General features: G+C 36.5%; 1 protein-coding gene across 4 annotated transcripts in view; it reads right to left on the minus strand.

Moving 5' to 3' along the window:
* Cpr (Cytochrome P450 reductase) overlaps positions 1 to 13,156 on the minus strand; it is a 177,561-nt gene that overhangs the window by 12,507 nt on the left and 151,898 nt on the right. For all 4 annotated transcript variants that reach the window (XM_081770604.1, XM_081770601.1, XM_081770603.1 and 1 more), the window contains exons 5-10: positions 11,192 to 11,316; positions 7,878 to 8,066; positions 6,758 to 6,885; positions 4,850 to 4,957; positions 3,906 to 4,039; positions 2,512 to 2,709 (exon numbers count right to left, since the gene is read on the minus strand). In XM_081770604.1, coding sequence (XP_081626730.1) covers positions 2,512 to 2,709; positions 3,906 to 4,039; positions 4,850 to 4,957; positions 6,758 to 6,885; positions 7,878 to 8,066; positions 11,192 to 11,316 — 882 coding nt within the window. The remainder of the gene's footprint in view (positions 1 to 2,511; positions 2,710 to 3,905; positions 4,040 to 4,849; positions 4,958 to 6,757; positions 6,886 to 7,877; positions 8,067 to 11,191; positions 11,317 to 13,156) is intronic.

Raw genomic sequence — 13,156 nt, forward strand, 5'->3', positions numbered from 1 at the left:
TCAATCATTTCTGAACTTCTTATGTTTCCTACTGCTAACATTAAAAGAACAGCTAATTGTGAATACTGTGGAAAATCATTTTAAGCACATTTAGATAAGTGCTTTATAACTTTTATTCATTAACCTCTTAAGATCGGTATTTAAATGTTCATGCTTTACTACTTAGGGAGGCATTTAAAACGAAATCATTAAGTTTTACGTCCCACAGCTACACCGGCTAGGCTAAAGGAGGAGATGATGATGAGAAATGAGCGAAATGATGAAATGAAGAAAGTGGGAGGAAACGGGAGAACTCCGAAAATTCCACGCACACGGTGTTTCTCCACCACAAAGTTCACTTGGCGCGAACTGGGATCGAACCAAGGACCCCAGAAAAGCGTTTAAATTGACCTAGCAGCAGTTTTTAACAACATGCTAAACATTTTTTTTTATATATATATATTTAGAAAAGTACTGAAGATAATATGATGGAAGGTTTCTTACACAATGTACAAACCATGTGCAGTCATTAGGAAGGTTTTCCGAACGTACATGGCCGGACAGGGAGAGGAGGTTAAAATATGCGCAGAATTTGAATCTTCACTTTCAATAATGAAAATCTAAGTTTAGTTTTCCGACTAAGCAAGTAAACAAAGATAGAGAGAGCAATAATTACTTCAAAAGCAGTTTTCTCTGATTAAGGACTGAAACACATCCCTTGTCTTCTTGCTATACTTCTGTTATTTTTCCTTCTTTCATACCAATGCAGTTATTCTTTCCAAATTTTATGTTTAATGAATAGTAAACGTTTCCATACGAAGCACGTGCAATTTATAACCAGAATTTTGCAATAGAGTTATTTACAAATGAACGTATTCGTGAAAAGATTGCTGTTTCAAGCAGGAGTGAGTTGAAAATCCTACGTAAGAAGTCTCGAGAGTCAGTAATCACTGTAAGTCCAAAAGTACAGAAATTTGGCTTCTGTTCTTAATATAGGGATCTTGAGTAAACAAAAGTAAGTTTCAATGATTAAATCAAGCGACTGGAATACATATTACCAAATAAAATTAGTAATAATCATTTCTTGGTTTTCTTGGGAAACAATACCGAATATCCATTACTAAAGGACCGCAGAGGTTTGACATATTCAGCAACGGGATCTTCACATACTTAAAGCTTCCGACTTCTGTGGAAATCTTCAATTTAAAAAAAAGAAAATTAGCTTACTAACGGATGTTAAAATCTCTCTGTATACTTTTGAAGTGAGGGCTACCTTGTGTATGCGTTCTTCCCTTTTTGGAATTATGCTTAGTGTAAATGCACTTACCACCAACAGATTTGTACCTATTACTTTTTTTTTTTTTTTTTTTTTTTTTTTTTCAGGTAACTGCAAGTGTTTTTGTCCATTTCTTGACATAATCTTCAGTTTTCTACATACATACACTATCGTACTATCATTTCGCATTAAGTATTCTGCCTTTGGTAGGTCCTGGAACTTTTGTTTTTCTTCTTTCAATTTTAGGTTTGGGTCTGGAAAAGTTTCTTCCACGTTTCTCGATCTTCAGCTTTCTCTTTTAACTCTCAATGTTTTCCTCTATTTTTCAAATCATCAATTCCTACTCCTCGCTTTCCTTCCATCTTTCCTTCTATAGCGGTATGAAAAAGATAATTTCTTTGCAAGATGTGTCCAATCCAATTGGCCTTCCTACGAAGGATGCTGGCTAAAACCTGCCTCTTCTCTCCTATCTGTTTTAAAACATCCTCATTTGTTACTCACTCTCTCTGTCCATTTTCCTGCAACACCACATTTCGAAGCTCTCTAAATATTTCTTCTCTAATTTCCTTAATGTCCAAGTCTCCGAACCATACAGTCCAATGCTCCATATATATACATGAGGGCGGATCCAAGGGGGGGCTAAGGGGCTATAGCCCCCCTTGACGCTCAGGTTTACACTGGATAAAACGGCAAATTATGGTTTAGCTCCTCCCTTGATCATATCCTGGATCCGCCACTGTATATATATATATATATATATATATACTGTATATAAGCGCACTTACACTAAGCTTAATTCCAAAGAAGGGGTAAAATGCAAACACGGGGAGCGCCCCAAAACATACAGCAAGTTATTAAAATATTATGTCAAAATACATCACGTTCTTTAAAAACTGAAGACGATTTACACTGAAGTCGAAGCTTTAAACATGTCAAGATTCTGCTACTGAATATGTTTTAAACTTCTATGGTCCTTAATGATGGTCCTTGAGAACGTGTTCGTAATATTGGATATTATTTCCTTAGAAACACAAATGTTTATTATGTGAAGTTCATTACTTACGTCCGCATGAAACATCGCAATTAACCAATTCATTTAAATGTGAATATTACTGGAGATTTCATTTTAAAATTCTGGATACATATTGAACACACTATGTACAGTTTATATTTCTTAATGTACTTATAGTAACAAGTCTAAGCATTAGAACAAAATAAATTTATGCCTATGTAAATAGAGCTAGAACATTACTAACCTTAGGAGAGGATGAAATGGAGTAGTACCGTGCTTGCAAACGAGGAAGCAATTCACAAAGATGGTCTAATGCTGGTTTACACGACGGAAGATCTTCTAGGATATGGCAGATGTTGCGGTTATCTTTGATTATCCAATCATTGTACAACTTCTTACCTTCCGCACTCGTGCTTGACATTAAACGCAACATCTCTTGTTCCTGCAAAATAAAAATTGAAAGTAAATAAATAAAAATACATACCAGGTTGGAACAAATTACAAATACCATTACAGAAGATATCATGTCTTCTTGTTAAAACAAAAGTCTTCTATATTATTTTTTCATTATTTGGTTTTGTATTTGACAATCCTGAATATTCTCATTTATCAAAAACGTCATTTTAATTTTTTTTTTCCTTTTTTACATTTACCTTACGTCAGTAATTTTCATTAGCAGATGGAAGCTCTCTTGTGTAACAAATACAAGTATTTTACGTATTTAACCCTTTTCGCGTGAAGCATTTCTAGGCTAAATTGTGTTTAAGTTTATAACGTTCGTTCTCCGAAGAAATGCTACTAAAATACAAATGAATTTTTCTTTTTCAAGTTCTCACTGAAGCTGGCACGTCTTTACAATAGAAATGAGCGTATTTCGTTACTATCATTCGTTTCCTTCGTTTATAAGTACTACAATGTTACTTAATGATCTATAAAATATACGAAACCATGCATACTTAGTGAAAATTATCTGGAAATATTAGACTAAGTTCTACCTAAATTTAGATATGTAACAAGTAATATACAAATAAGCGGAACTTTTTCTTTTGAGAGGGATAGGAGTAATGAATGATATTTTCTTATCGGTGACTGACTTAAGAGCCAAATAAAAGGGGTGCTTGCTAAGCTACGTCACGTTTCATCAACATAGTATAAATGAAGATTTTATGAAGAACTCTTTTGTCGTCACGTACACGAAATTCCAACTTTAGACTGAATTTAGCCCTATAATCCTGGATCAATTTCAATCCTAAACAATAAGCACTATTCAAGTTTTAAAGAAATAAAGACTGCAAATTTCACTTAAAGAAACATACGTCGAATGGTAGCAGCTTATTTTTGCTCTAGTCCAGAGATTTTCAATCTGCCAGACAGTGCAAGCCACATTAACGATTTCTTATACTCGAGGGCCAATGAGCTAGAGTGTGCCCTAGACTGCGGTGTTTAGAACTGCTTGTGACCGGGTTTCCATCTGAAGTACTTAATTTCTGACAAGCGCCATGGCAAGAAGCTCTGTGGAGGCTAACTGTAGCCCGCGGGCCATACGCTGAAGACTCCTGCCATAAAATATCTGAGTATTTCTTTCTATGTACAAATTTTCTTCATGATATGTAATAAACCAGTATTTCAATTTCTTACCTTTGGTTCTTTGGTATATTCGATAAGTTCCTTGAGTACGTGAGTTCTTGGATTCGACGTGATGTCTAAGTAATGCATCAAGGCAGTTCGATATGAACAAGGACACGGGAATGGATGCCTCTTACTAGAATCCTCTGTAAATAAAAAAAAAGAAATTGAACGTTCAACTAGAAAGACAAAAACTATATTTTATTTACATTTATTTAGAGTACAAATGTTTGAAGGAAGTTAACCGATAATATCTATATTATTCATTTTAATATTTCTATGTGGACGAATATTACAGAATTTTAAACCTATCTTGTCTTATCCTCACTCGAAAGATAGTGACAATCAGGATCAATATGGTGACACCACAACGGCTTTTTTTTTTTTTTTTTTTTTTGAGGGGGGAATTACACGATTATATTGTGTTTTATATATATATATATATATATATATATACACAGGGCCGGATCCAGAATTCCCTGAGGGAGAGTGCACCAATAACTACCAGTACATTTGAATTAAATTTGAGTTTTTTGAAATGTTTTTAGGCATCCGTGATGTGAATGAGGAATTCATTTGGAAATGCTAAGTGTTTACTCTCGATGAATTCTTTTCCTTCAACCTTCAGAATATTGACAAACTACTGATTTTGCAAAACTCACTACTAGCTTCTCACTTTGGGCAGTGTATATTTACAACGAAGGGGAGTGCACGTGCACCTTTGCACCTCCTAAATCCGACCCTATATATATATATATATATATATATATATATATATATATATATATATATATATATATATATATAAAGTTTCTTGACAGCATCGAAAATTCATCATCATTAATTTAATTTTTAAAAAACAGTAATGTTGCTTATTGTTTTAGAAATCTCGAATTATAGTTTACGAGAGAATTAAAATAAATAAATAAATAAATAAATAAAAGTGCAACACTTACCATCCACATTCGTTAATGTTATCACAGTATCAAGATCCACTCCGAGTAGTTCTCCGATTCTGTTCACCACATTTTCATCATTAATTGGATATACTGCAACGTGGTCACCTGTAACAAGGAAGTTCATTTTAAAGCATTAAATTTAATAATAGTGGTAATGAAAAATTAAGAGAGGATAGAAGACAAAAATTTCAGAGAAAAGTGATTACGTCTATGGTTTATCATACTATTAATATAAAATTGAGTTCATCTATATATTAAAATGCTAGAAAAAGTTTGCTAAAAGCAGGGAATTCGTGTTACTATTCGGTTCAAAATCTCTTGTCGTCGCGAATTCTGTCGAGGAAGTTGAAGCTTAAAATATATAAAACGATAATCATGCCTGTTGTTCTGTATGGTTGCGAAACATGGTCGCTTACTCTGAGGGAAGAACATAGACTGAAAGTATTTGGGAAGAGGATCCTGAGAAGAATATTCGGACCCAAGAGGAACGAGAATGGGGAATGGCGGAAGCTTCATAACGAGGAACTACATAGTTTATACGGTTTACCCAACATTGTTAGGGTCGTGAAGTCTAGGAGGCTTAGGTGGGCAGGTCATGTAGCTAGAATGGAAGAAAGGAGAAACACTTTCAAAGTCTTGACTGGTAGACCCATAGGAAAACGACCATTAGGAAGACCAAGGCGCAGATGGGAGGATAATATTAAGATGGATCTCGCAGAGATAGGAATACAAAGTAGAAACTGGATCCAATTAGCTAAGGATAGAAGTCAGTGGAGAGCTTTTGTGAACGCGGCACTGAACCTCCGGGTTCCATAGGCCATAGAGTTAGTTAGTTAGAAAAAGTTTGTGGCCAATCGTTTCGATCATAATATTTCGAAAACCACAAGTACTAAACACGTGCAGTTTTCGCTGATCCATTCCAAATTTTCTATAGATTTGCCACTTCCCATTCAAATTTTCAAAAAAACTTGTCTTTATTCGACATTTTAGGCGTCGTTTTGGTCCTACTAGTTTAATAATGCAACTAGGTGATACCTTTGTGAAAAGCAACCGGAAGAGGAGCTACATATAGCGGGTTGGTGGATGTTTCTGGCACTTTGCTTTAATCTGAATGACAACACTTACTGCTGGATGCTGGCAACTTTGAAAGCTTGTGGACCTACAATGAGGCGTACTCGGATATGTCATAAGAAAAAATATTTGCATTTGGTATAATCTATTACTTATCCAAACTCCCCCTAACATTCTATATATTAAAATACTACAGCAATTCACTCCCTCTGAGAGTCTTTCTGTGCTTTACTTGCGTTCGTAAAGTGACAGATATAGTGAGAAGTGGAAAGGATATTATGATCTGTGCACTGTATAAATAGAGCAGGTTCAGCTAGTAATTTTTTTTTTTTTTTTTTTTTTTTTTTAAAGAAAGAAAAAAAAAGTACCAAAGACGAAGAATGCTGGAAACTCAACTGGGACAAAATTTACTCGGCAAATGGGAGACAAAGGTTCGAGTCTCCCATCAATCCAGAGTTCAGGTTTTTCTGTTTAATCCCATAATTAATAAAAATTTTTATGGTAACGAAGTTTTCCCACTATACGAAGATAATTTAGAAGTACATCTTTATTCGCACTGTTGTGGTCGTAAAACGGTGGCTCAGTGGCATAGCGCTTATCTCTAGTGTGTGGAGTCTATGGTTCGATCCTCAGTCAAGTAAATTTGTGGCAGAGAACATCGTGTCCGCAGGTTTTCTCGGGATACTTCCGTTTCCTCCCCAATCTCATTCCACCAATTATTTCATCATCATTTATGCACTTGCCTTAATCATTCATTCCTCTTGGCATAAAGGGGCTAAACGTGGGACGTTAAACTGAACGATTTTACTTTCATTTTTTATTATCGTTGTTTACCTGTATCGTAACGTATCCTGGATCCTTCGATATCGAACTCTATATGCATACACGATCTGTCTCCCTTCTTGTGAAGCTCCCTGTTCACCTTCACTGGGGCTAAGTAAGGATTCTTAGCATCGAAAGGCCTGCAAGAAAAATCAACTGTTAAGTTGGTCACAAACTATTAAAAGATAATAATCTATCATGATACAAATACATCTATTTTGTAAAGTGCTCAATTCACAAAATACTACTTCCCACTTTATTATTATAATAATACAATATCTTTTATCTTCATAGAGCTCCCTCGTAGCTATGTGGTTGCCATCCGGGAAAGCTCATGTGGTTCGGATTCCACATTAAGCTGCAGACCCAGTCTCATATAGCCTTGATTCTGAAAACGAGATGCTAAACTCAAAACTAACCAATTAAACATTTTCATGTAAACTCTTAACGGGACGAATAAGTGTTTGAACAAGACGCAAAACTAAAAATGGATCCGAAGTTTGCGATCTTGGCCAATAGTTAGTTTTTGGATCAGGGTCCAAAAATTTTTGAACGGTCCCTAAATCGAGTTTTCGTATTTTCTACGGAATAAACACATCACACTTAGTTAACTGATAGTTTGGGTTTGGCCACACTATATGTGGTTCTTCATATATAAGGTTTACAAAAAAAAAAAGTTTTGATTGAAATATATTGGATGTTTTGATCCAAAAAAGAAGGGAAAAAGGGGAGACTATAGAGGAAGGGGAGCAAGGTGCCCACAGATGAGTTTTAGAGCACAGGTTGTGCCCGTGATATTATTTGGGGGAAGAACGTAATTTTTCATTGGAAATGGTACAATCAAACTGGATAGCTGTAACTTTGGAGGAAATGAAAATGTTATTTAGGGATACAATGCTAAATTTGGGAGGTTGTGTTGAAGGCTTTGAGGGACGGACGAACAATAACCGTTAACAGGATCCTGAAGTTCTACCTTAACTTAGTGCATATTAAATAGTGCGTCAAAAAATGTATATGCACTTTGAACAGTCACAGAAAATTTATTTTCCAACTAATTTATATATTAAGGAAGAAGCAAGCTCACGGGATATTTGTCTTAATGTTATTAAAAAATGATGAAAATCGTACTTACGGTCTCTGGTTCTTGAATGAATGCAATCGTGCCACTTCGCCGGTGTAGACACGATCATTATTAACCTCTGTATGCACTGTGCACTTGTACTGCCGACTGCTGAAATCTTCTCCAATGGCCTCGATGCCGAAGTGTTCACATACTGCTGGCCAGAATTTTTCTTTCCATGTGATGAAGTCATCTTCAATGCTAAAATAAACATATGCAAGTCAGAAGTCAAACTAATCGAAACATGTGAAGTAAAATATAAGATACTTTCTTAGGAAGCTAAACGTGAAAACCTTTTTATGTTAGCATTGAATTATATAAGTTTATTATTCCGACCAAATTAATTCATATTTTTTTTTCAGAGATCGGTGGCTTAGTGGTAGAGCGTTCACCTTTGGTGCATGGAGTCCTTAGATCGATCCCAGCTCGCGCCAAATGAACTCTGTGGTGGACAATCACCGTATGCGTGGGTTTCTTGAGGTTCTCCCGTTTCTTCCCATATTCTTCATTCCACCACTTCCTTCATTTCTCACCATCACAGTCTTCTTTAGCCTAGCTGGCATAATTGTGGGACGTAAAACTTAACGATTTCATTTCATTTCATTTTTATTTATAAATTTTGGTAGAAGCATTAATAAATAAAGTTGTTCGATGAAAGTGAAAATATAGTTCAGCAATAAACAAGAGCCTAGAGCTACAATAAATTCCAAACAATAAAGCGTTGAGTTCCTTAATAACAATTTTATTGTCTTATTGTGATTGGTCTTCGGGCTTACATCACTCAATGAAAGACTCATGATTCTAAGTATAATATAAGAAGATTCTTTTTTAAACAAAATCCTACATCAAGGAATACCAACTAGTTATTAATCATGTGCAAAGAATGACGTACAGTATATAAATATATACGCGGGTGATTCAAAAAGTAATGCCTCAAGCCCACTATTTGGCTAATAGTACTCAAATATTCTGAACTGTTTATCATTAATGCACTGATGTTTAAGCTATAGAATGTCACTTGTTTCATCTTCCTATCTCTTCTCGTTCCAGAGTAATGGAGCAATTCACGGTATCCAGTGGTGACGTTCCGATTAAAACAGCGAGTTGACATTGAATTTCTGATTGCGAAAGGTTGTGCGCCCAGGAACATTCATCGCCGGCGACGAGTCGTGGATACACCATTACGAACCCGGAAATGAAGTGTCAGTTGATGGAGTACCGCCGCATGTCCCTTCCTCTGCCAAAAAATTCAACGATGTCCCATCTGCTGGCAAAGTGTTGACGACATTCTGCCTCATCCTGCCTATAGTCCGGATCTTGCACTCTGCGAATTTTGGCTCTTCGTTAAGGGCCAACGCTGCAGTTGTGACGCGGAGGTGGAAGCAGCAGTTCGGTAATAGTGTCGCTAAGAACCCACCACAATTCTTCGCCGACGGCATGAAAAACCTTGTTTTGCGTTGGCGCAAGTAATGGAGACTGTGTTGAAAAATGATGTCACCATTTGTAGCTGACATTGCTAGCTTTCCACTATTAGCTGTATCGGTGCTATGTGTCAGACACAAATAAAGGTATCACCTTCGAGGCATTACTTTGTGAATCACCCTCGTATATGTCATATGAAAGGTTGATTTGGATAAGGGGGCTACGTAACACTTTCAAAATGCGTTTTATTGAATAAATGATTATGTTTGGATAAGAATTCATATACAGAAAAAGCTTATCAACGTATACATAATGCGCGTGAGACTGTAGCCATATTAATTAAGCAAGAAAACAAAATCTGTAAAAGATGAAACGGAAACTAAAAGCCTCTCGTGTGAAATTTCGAATTAGTTACATAAATCTTATGGAAAACAACCCTACATATAGAAACCAAATGTGTATATATATATATATATATATATATATATATATATATATATAAAGATTTTAAATTGAATATCATATTGTTTTCGAATTCAAACCTAAAATTTCATTTATTTGATTCTGTAATGTGGTAGAGATGCCTAAATGTGGAATATAAGATTTTTCTTATAAAAAAAAACACTCGCTACTACATACATAAATAATTAATACGTATTTTTTCAAATAAAACTAATTTGCTATGTACAGTCCGTAGCAAAAAACCTGTAACATGAGCATGTAAGTTTATTGTGAAATGGTGAAGTCTTTTGCTCCAAAATAAGTACGCAGGGGAGAACGCCGATGTTTCTCCTGGTGTGATTCGTGACACTTAGACGTTATGTTGATTCCCTACTCTGTTAGGCGTAGTTTCACAATAAACTTACATGCTCATGTCGCAGGTTTTTTGCTGCGGACTGTACCATGGGCGCCCGAAGGGCGGACAGGAGCGCTCCCCTGGCTCACGAAAATGTACACGTAATATAGCAACCATGGAGATGGGCAACCCTAGAAAATTTTCTTCGGGCTTTTTGGTATGTACCAATTCCAATTATTTAATCTCTCTCTCTCTCTCTCTCTCTCTCTCTCTAAAAAAAAAAAAAAAAAAAAAAAAAACCTCTTTCCTGGCTATATGGTTTGCGTACGTATCCCTTTCCGCTGGTCTAGTGGTTAGTGCATATGTTTTTACCCACATGGTCCCGAGTTCGACTCTCGGTGGAAGAGCATAAAAACACAATCATTCACTTGGATTAATCGCCCATTTTCTTTAGCTTAAGGGATATAACTGTGGGTCATTAAACTCTAAAAAAAAAAAAAAAATTTTTTTGTTACCGTACGAGTTTTCGGCACTGGAGATCACGTTCAATTCCAGGCAGGAGGTCACATGGTTCGAATCCCAAATTAAGCTATAGGTCCACGTCTCGTACAGCTTCGCTGCTGAAAGAGACGCTAAAACCCCAATACAAGCAACCAAAAAGTTACTTAAGGGTCTTCATCTCGGCGAAATTAAAATACCGCTAATTTTACAGTAATTATGCGATATCTTCAAATAGATAAAAGATAATCGAAATGTGGAACAAGAGCGCCCTAGACAATATTATTTTACATGAGAAACCGTTATCACGGCTCACTTATCTGCTTTCGATTTCGAGCCATTTTGAAAAATCAGCATTTATTTTCGCGTTTCTAAACAGATGAAAACGGAAAGTCACTTGGTGACTTGTGATAACGGTACCTCATGCAAAATAATATTATCTAGGGCGCTCTTGTTCCATATTTCAATTATCTTTTATCTATTTGTAGATATCACATAATTACTGTAAAATTAGCGGTATTTTAATTTCGCCGGGATGAAGACTCTTAAGAGGGGACGAAACTACTTTCCCTACAATTAAATACCAAATTAAATATCTGCAAACACTTACTTAGCATCATCGTCACCAAGTCCAAGTTCATATACTCGCGTTGCTCCAAGTTCTGCCAGTCTTCTATCCACATACTTTCCCATTTCATTGTAATGCTCGTATGTCTTATTTCCTAGGCCAAATACCTAAAATAAATAAACACACAATTTCTTCATATTAATATATAATTTAAAAAATATTAACACGAATTGTAGTAATCTCATGTTATTTCGCTGAATATATTAAACTTGCTTGTAGAGAAATTTTCACTTCCAACAAATTCTTGAATACGTATTTAAAAAGTTTGAAGATTGTATGTAAATGATTATATTTTACTTCTTACGCAAGCTGAAGTTGTGAACAGCAGAAGCTACTATATTTAAGCGCTATTCGGATTTCATCCGAGGCGACGTATATTTCACTTGAGGACTTTATGTATTGTTTTATATACAGTGTGTTTCAAAACAACACCGACATTTGGGTGATTAATAACACCGAGATAAGACGAAACGTATAAACCAACCTGGGTGCATAAATGCTTCCTTTTGGAGTTATAGGCTGCCGAAAATATGAAAGAATGAACTTTAAATGTCCATAGCTCCAAAACTATGAGACCTACCGAAGTCGGGTCAAGATTTCACTTACGAACTAACATGTGCCCTATCCAAAAATTAATGTTTCAGAATTCTAAGATATTCACGCAACAATTTTTATAGAGGGAGTTCGTGAGTACTTCAAATTAAATACCTGTAGCCATATTCCCTCTATAAAAATTGTTGTGTGAGTTTCTTAGGATTCTGAAACACATATTTTTGGATAGCACACATATTAGTTTCTATGTGAAGTCTTGATCCGACTACGGTAGGTTCCATAGTTTTGGGGTTATGGACTTTTATGGGTTCCTTTTTTTGATGTTTTCCGCAGCTTGTAACTCCGAAAGGAAGCATTTTGCACCCAGGTTAGTCTATACTTTTTGTCTTATCTTGGTGTCAAGAGTCACCTCCCAAACGTTGTCGCTTTGTTTTGAAACACCCTGAATATTATATATATATATATATATATATATATATATATATATATATACTATGTGATCAAAAATATCCGGACACCACCTAAAACATACATTTTTCCGTGCATTGTGCTGCCACCTACTGCCAGGTACTCATTATCAGCGACCTCAGTAGTCATTAGACATCGTGAGAAAGCAGAATGGGGCGCTCCGCGGAACTCACGGACTTCGTACGTGGTCAGGTGATTGGGTGTCACTTGTGTCAGACGTCTGTACGCGAGATTTCCACACTCCTAAACATCCCTAGGTCCACTGTGTCTGATGTAATAGTGAACTGGAAACGTGAAGGGACAGTACAGCACAAAAAGCGTGCAGGCTGACCTCGTCTGTTGATTGACAGAGACCCTCGACAGTTGAAGAGAGTCGTAAAGTGTAATAGGCAGACATCTATCCAGACCATCACACAGGAATTCCAAACTGCATCAGGATCCACTCCAAGTACTATGACAGTTACGCGTGAGGTGACAAAACTTGGATTTCATGGTCGAGCGGCTGCTCATAAGCCACACATCACGCAGATAAATGTCAAACGACGCCTCGCTTGGTGTAAGGAGCGTAAACATTTGGCGACTGAACAGTGGAAAAAGTTGTGTGGAGTGACGAATCACGGTACACAATGTGGCGATCCGATGGCAGGGTGTGGGTATGGCGAATGCCCGGTGAACGTCATCTGTCAGCGTGTGTAATGCCAACAGTAAAATTCAGAGGTGGTGGTGTTATGGTGTGGTCGGGTTTTTATTGGAGGGGACTTGCACCCCTTGTTGTTTTGCGTGGCACTCTCACAGCGCAGGCCTACACTGATGTTTTAAGCACCTTCTTGCTTCCGACTGTTGAAGAGCAATTCGGGAATGCTTTCAACACGATCGAGCACCTGTTCATACTGCACGGCCTGTGGCGGAGTGGTTACACGACCATAA

The sequence above is a fragment of the Thermobia domestica genome, chromosome 9 (genome assembly GCF_964235325.1).
Source record: "Thermobia domestica chromosome 9, izTheDome1.hap1.1, whole genome shotgun sequence".
Classification (NCBI taxonomy): Eukaryota; Metazoa; Arthropoda; class Insecta; order Zygentoma; family Lepismatidae; genus Thermobia; species Thermobia domestica.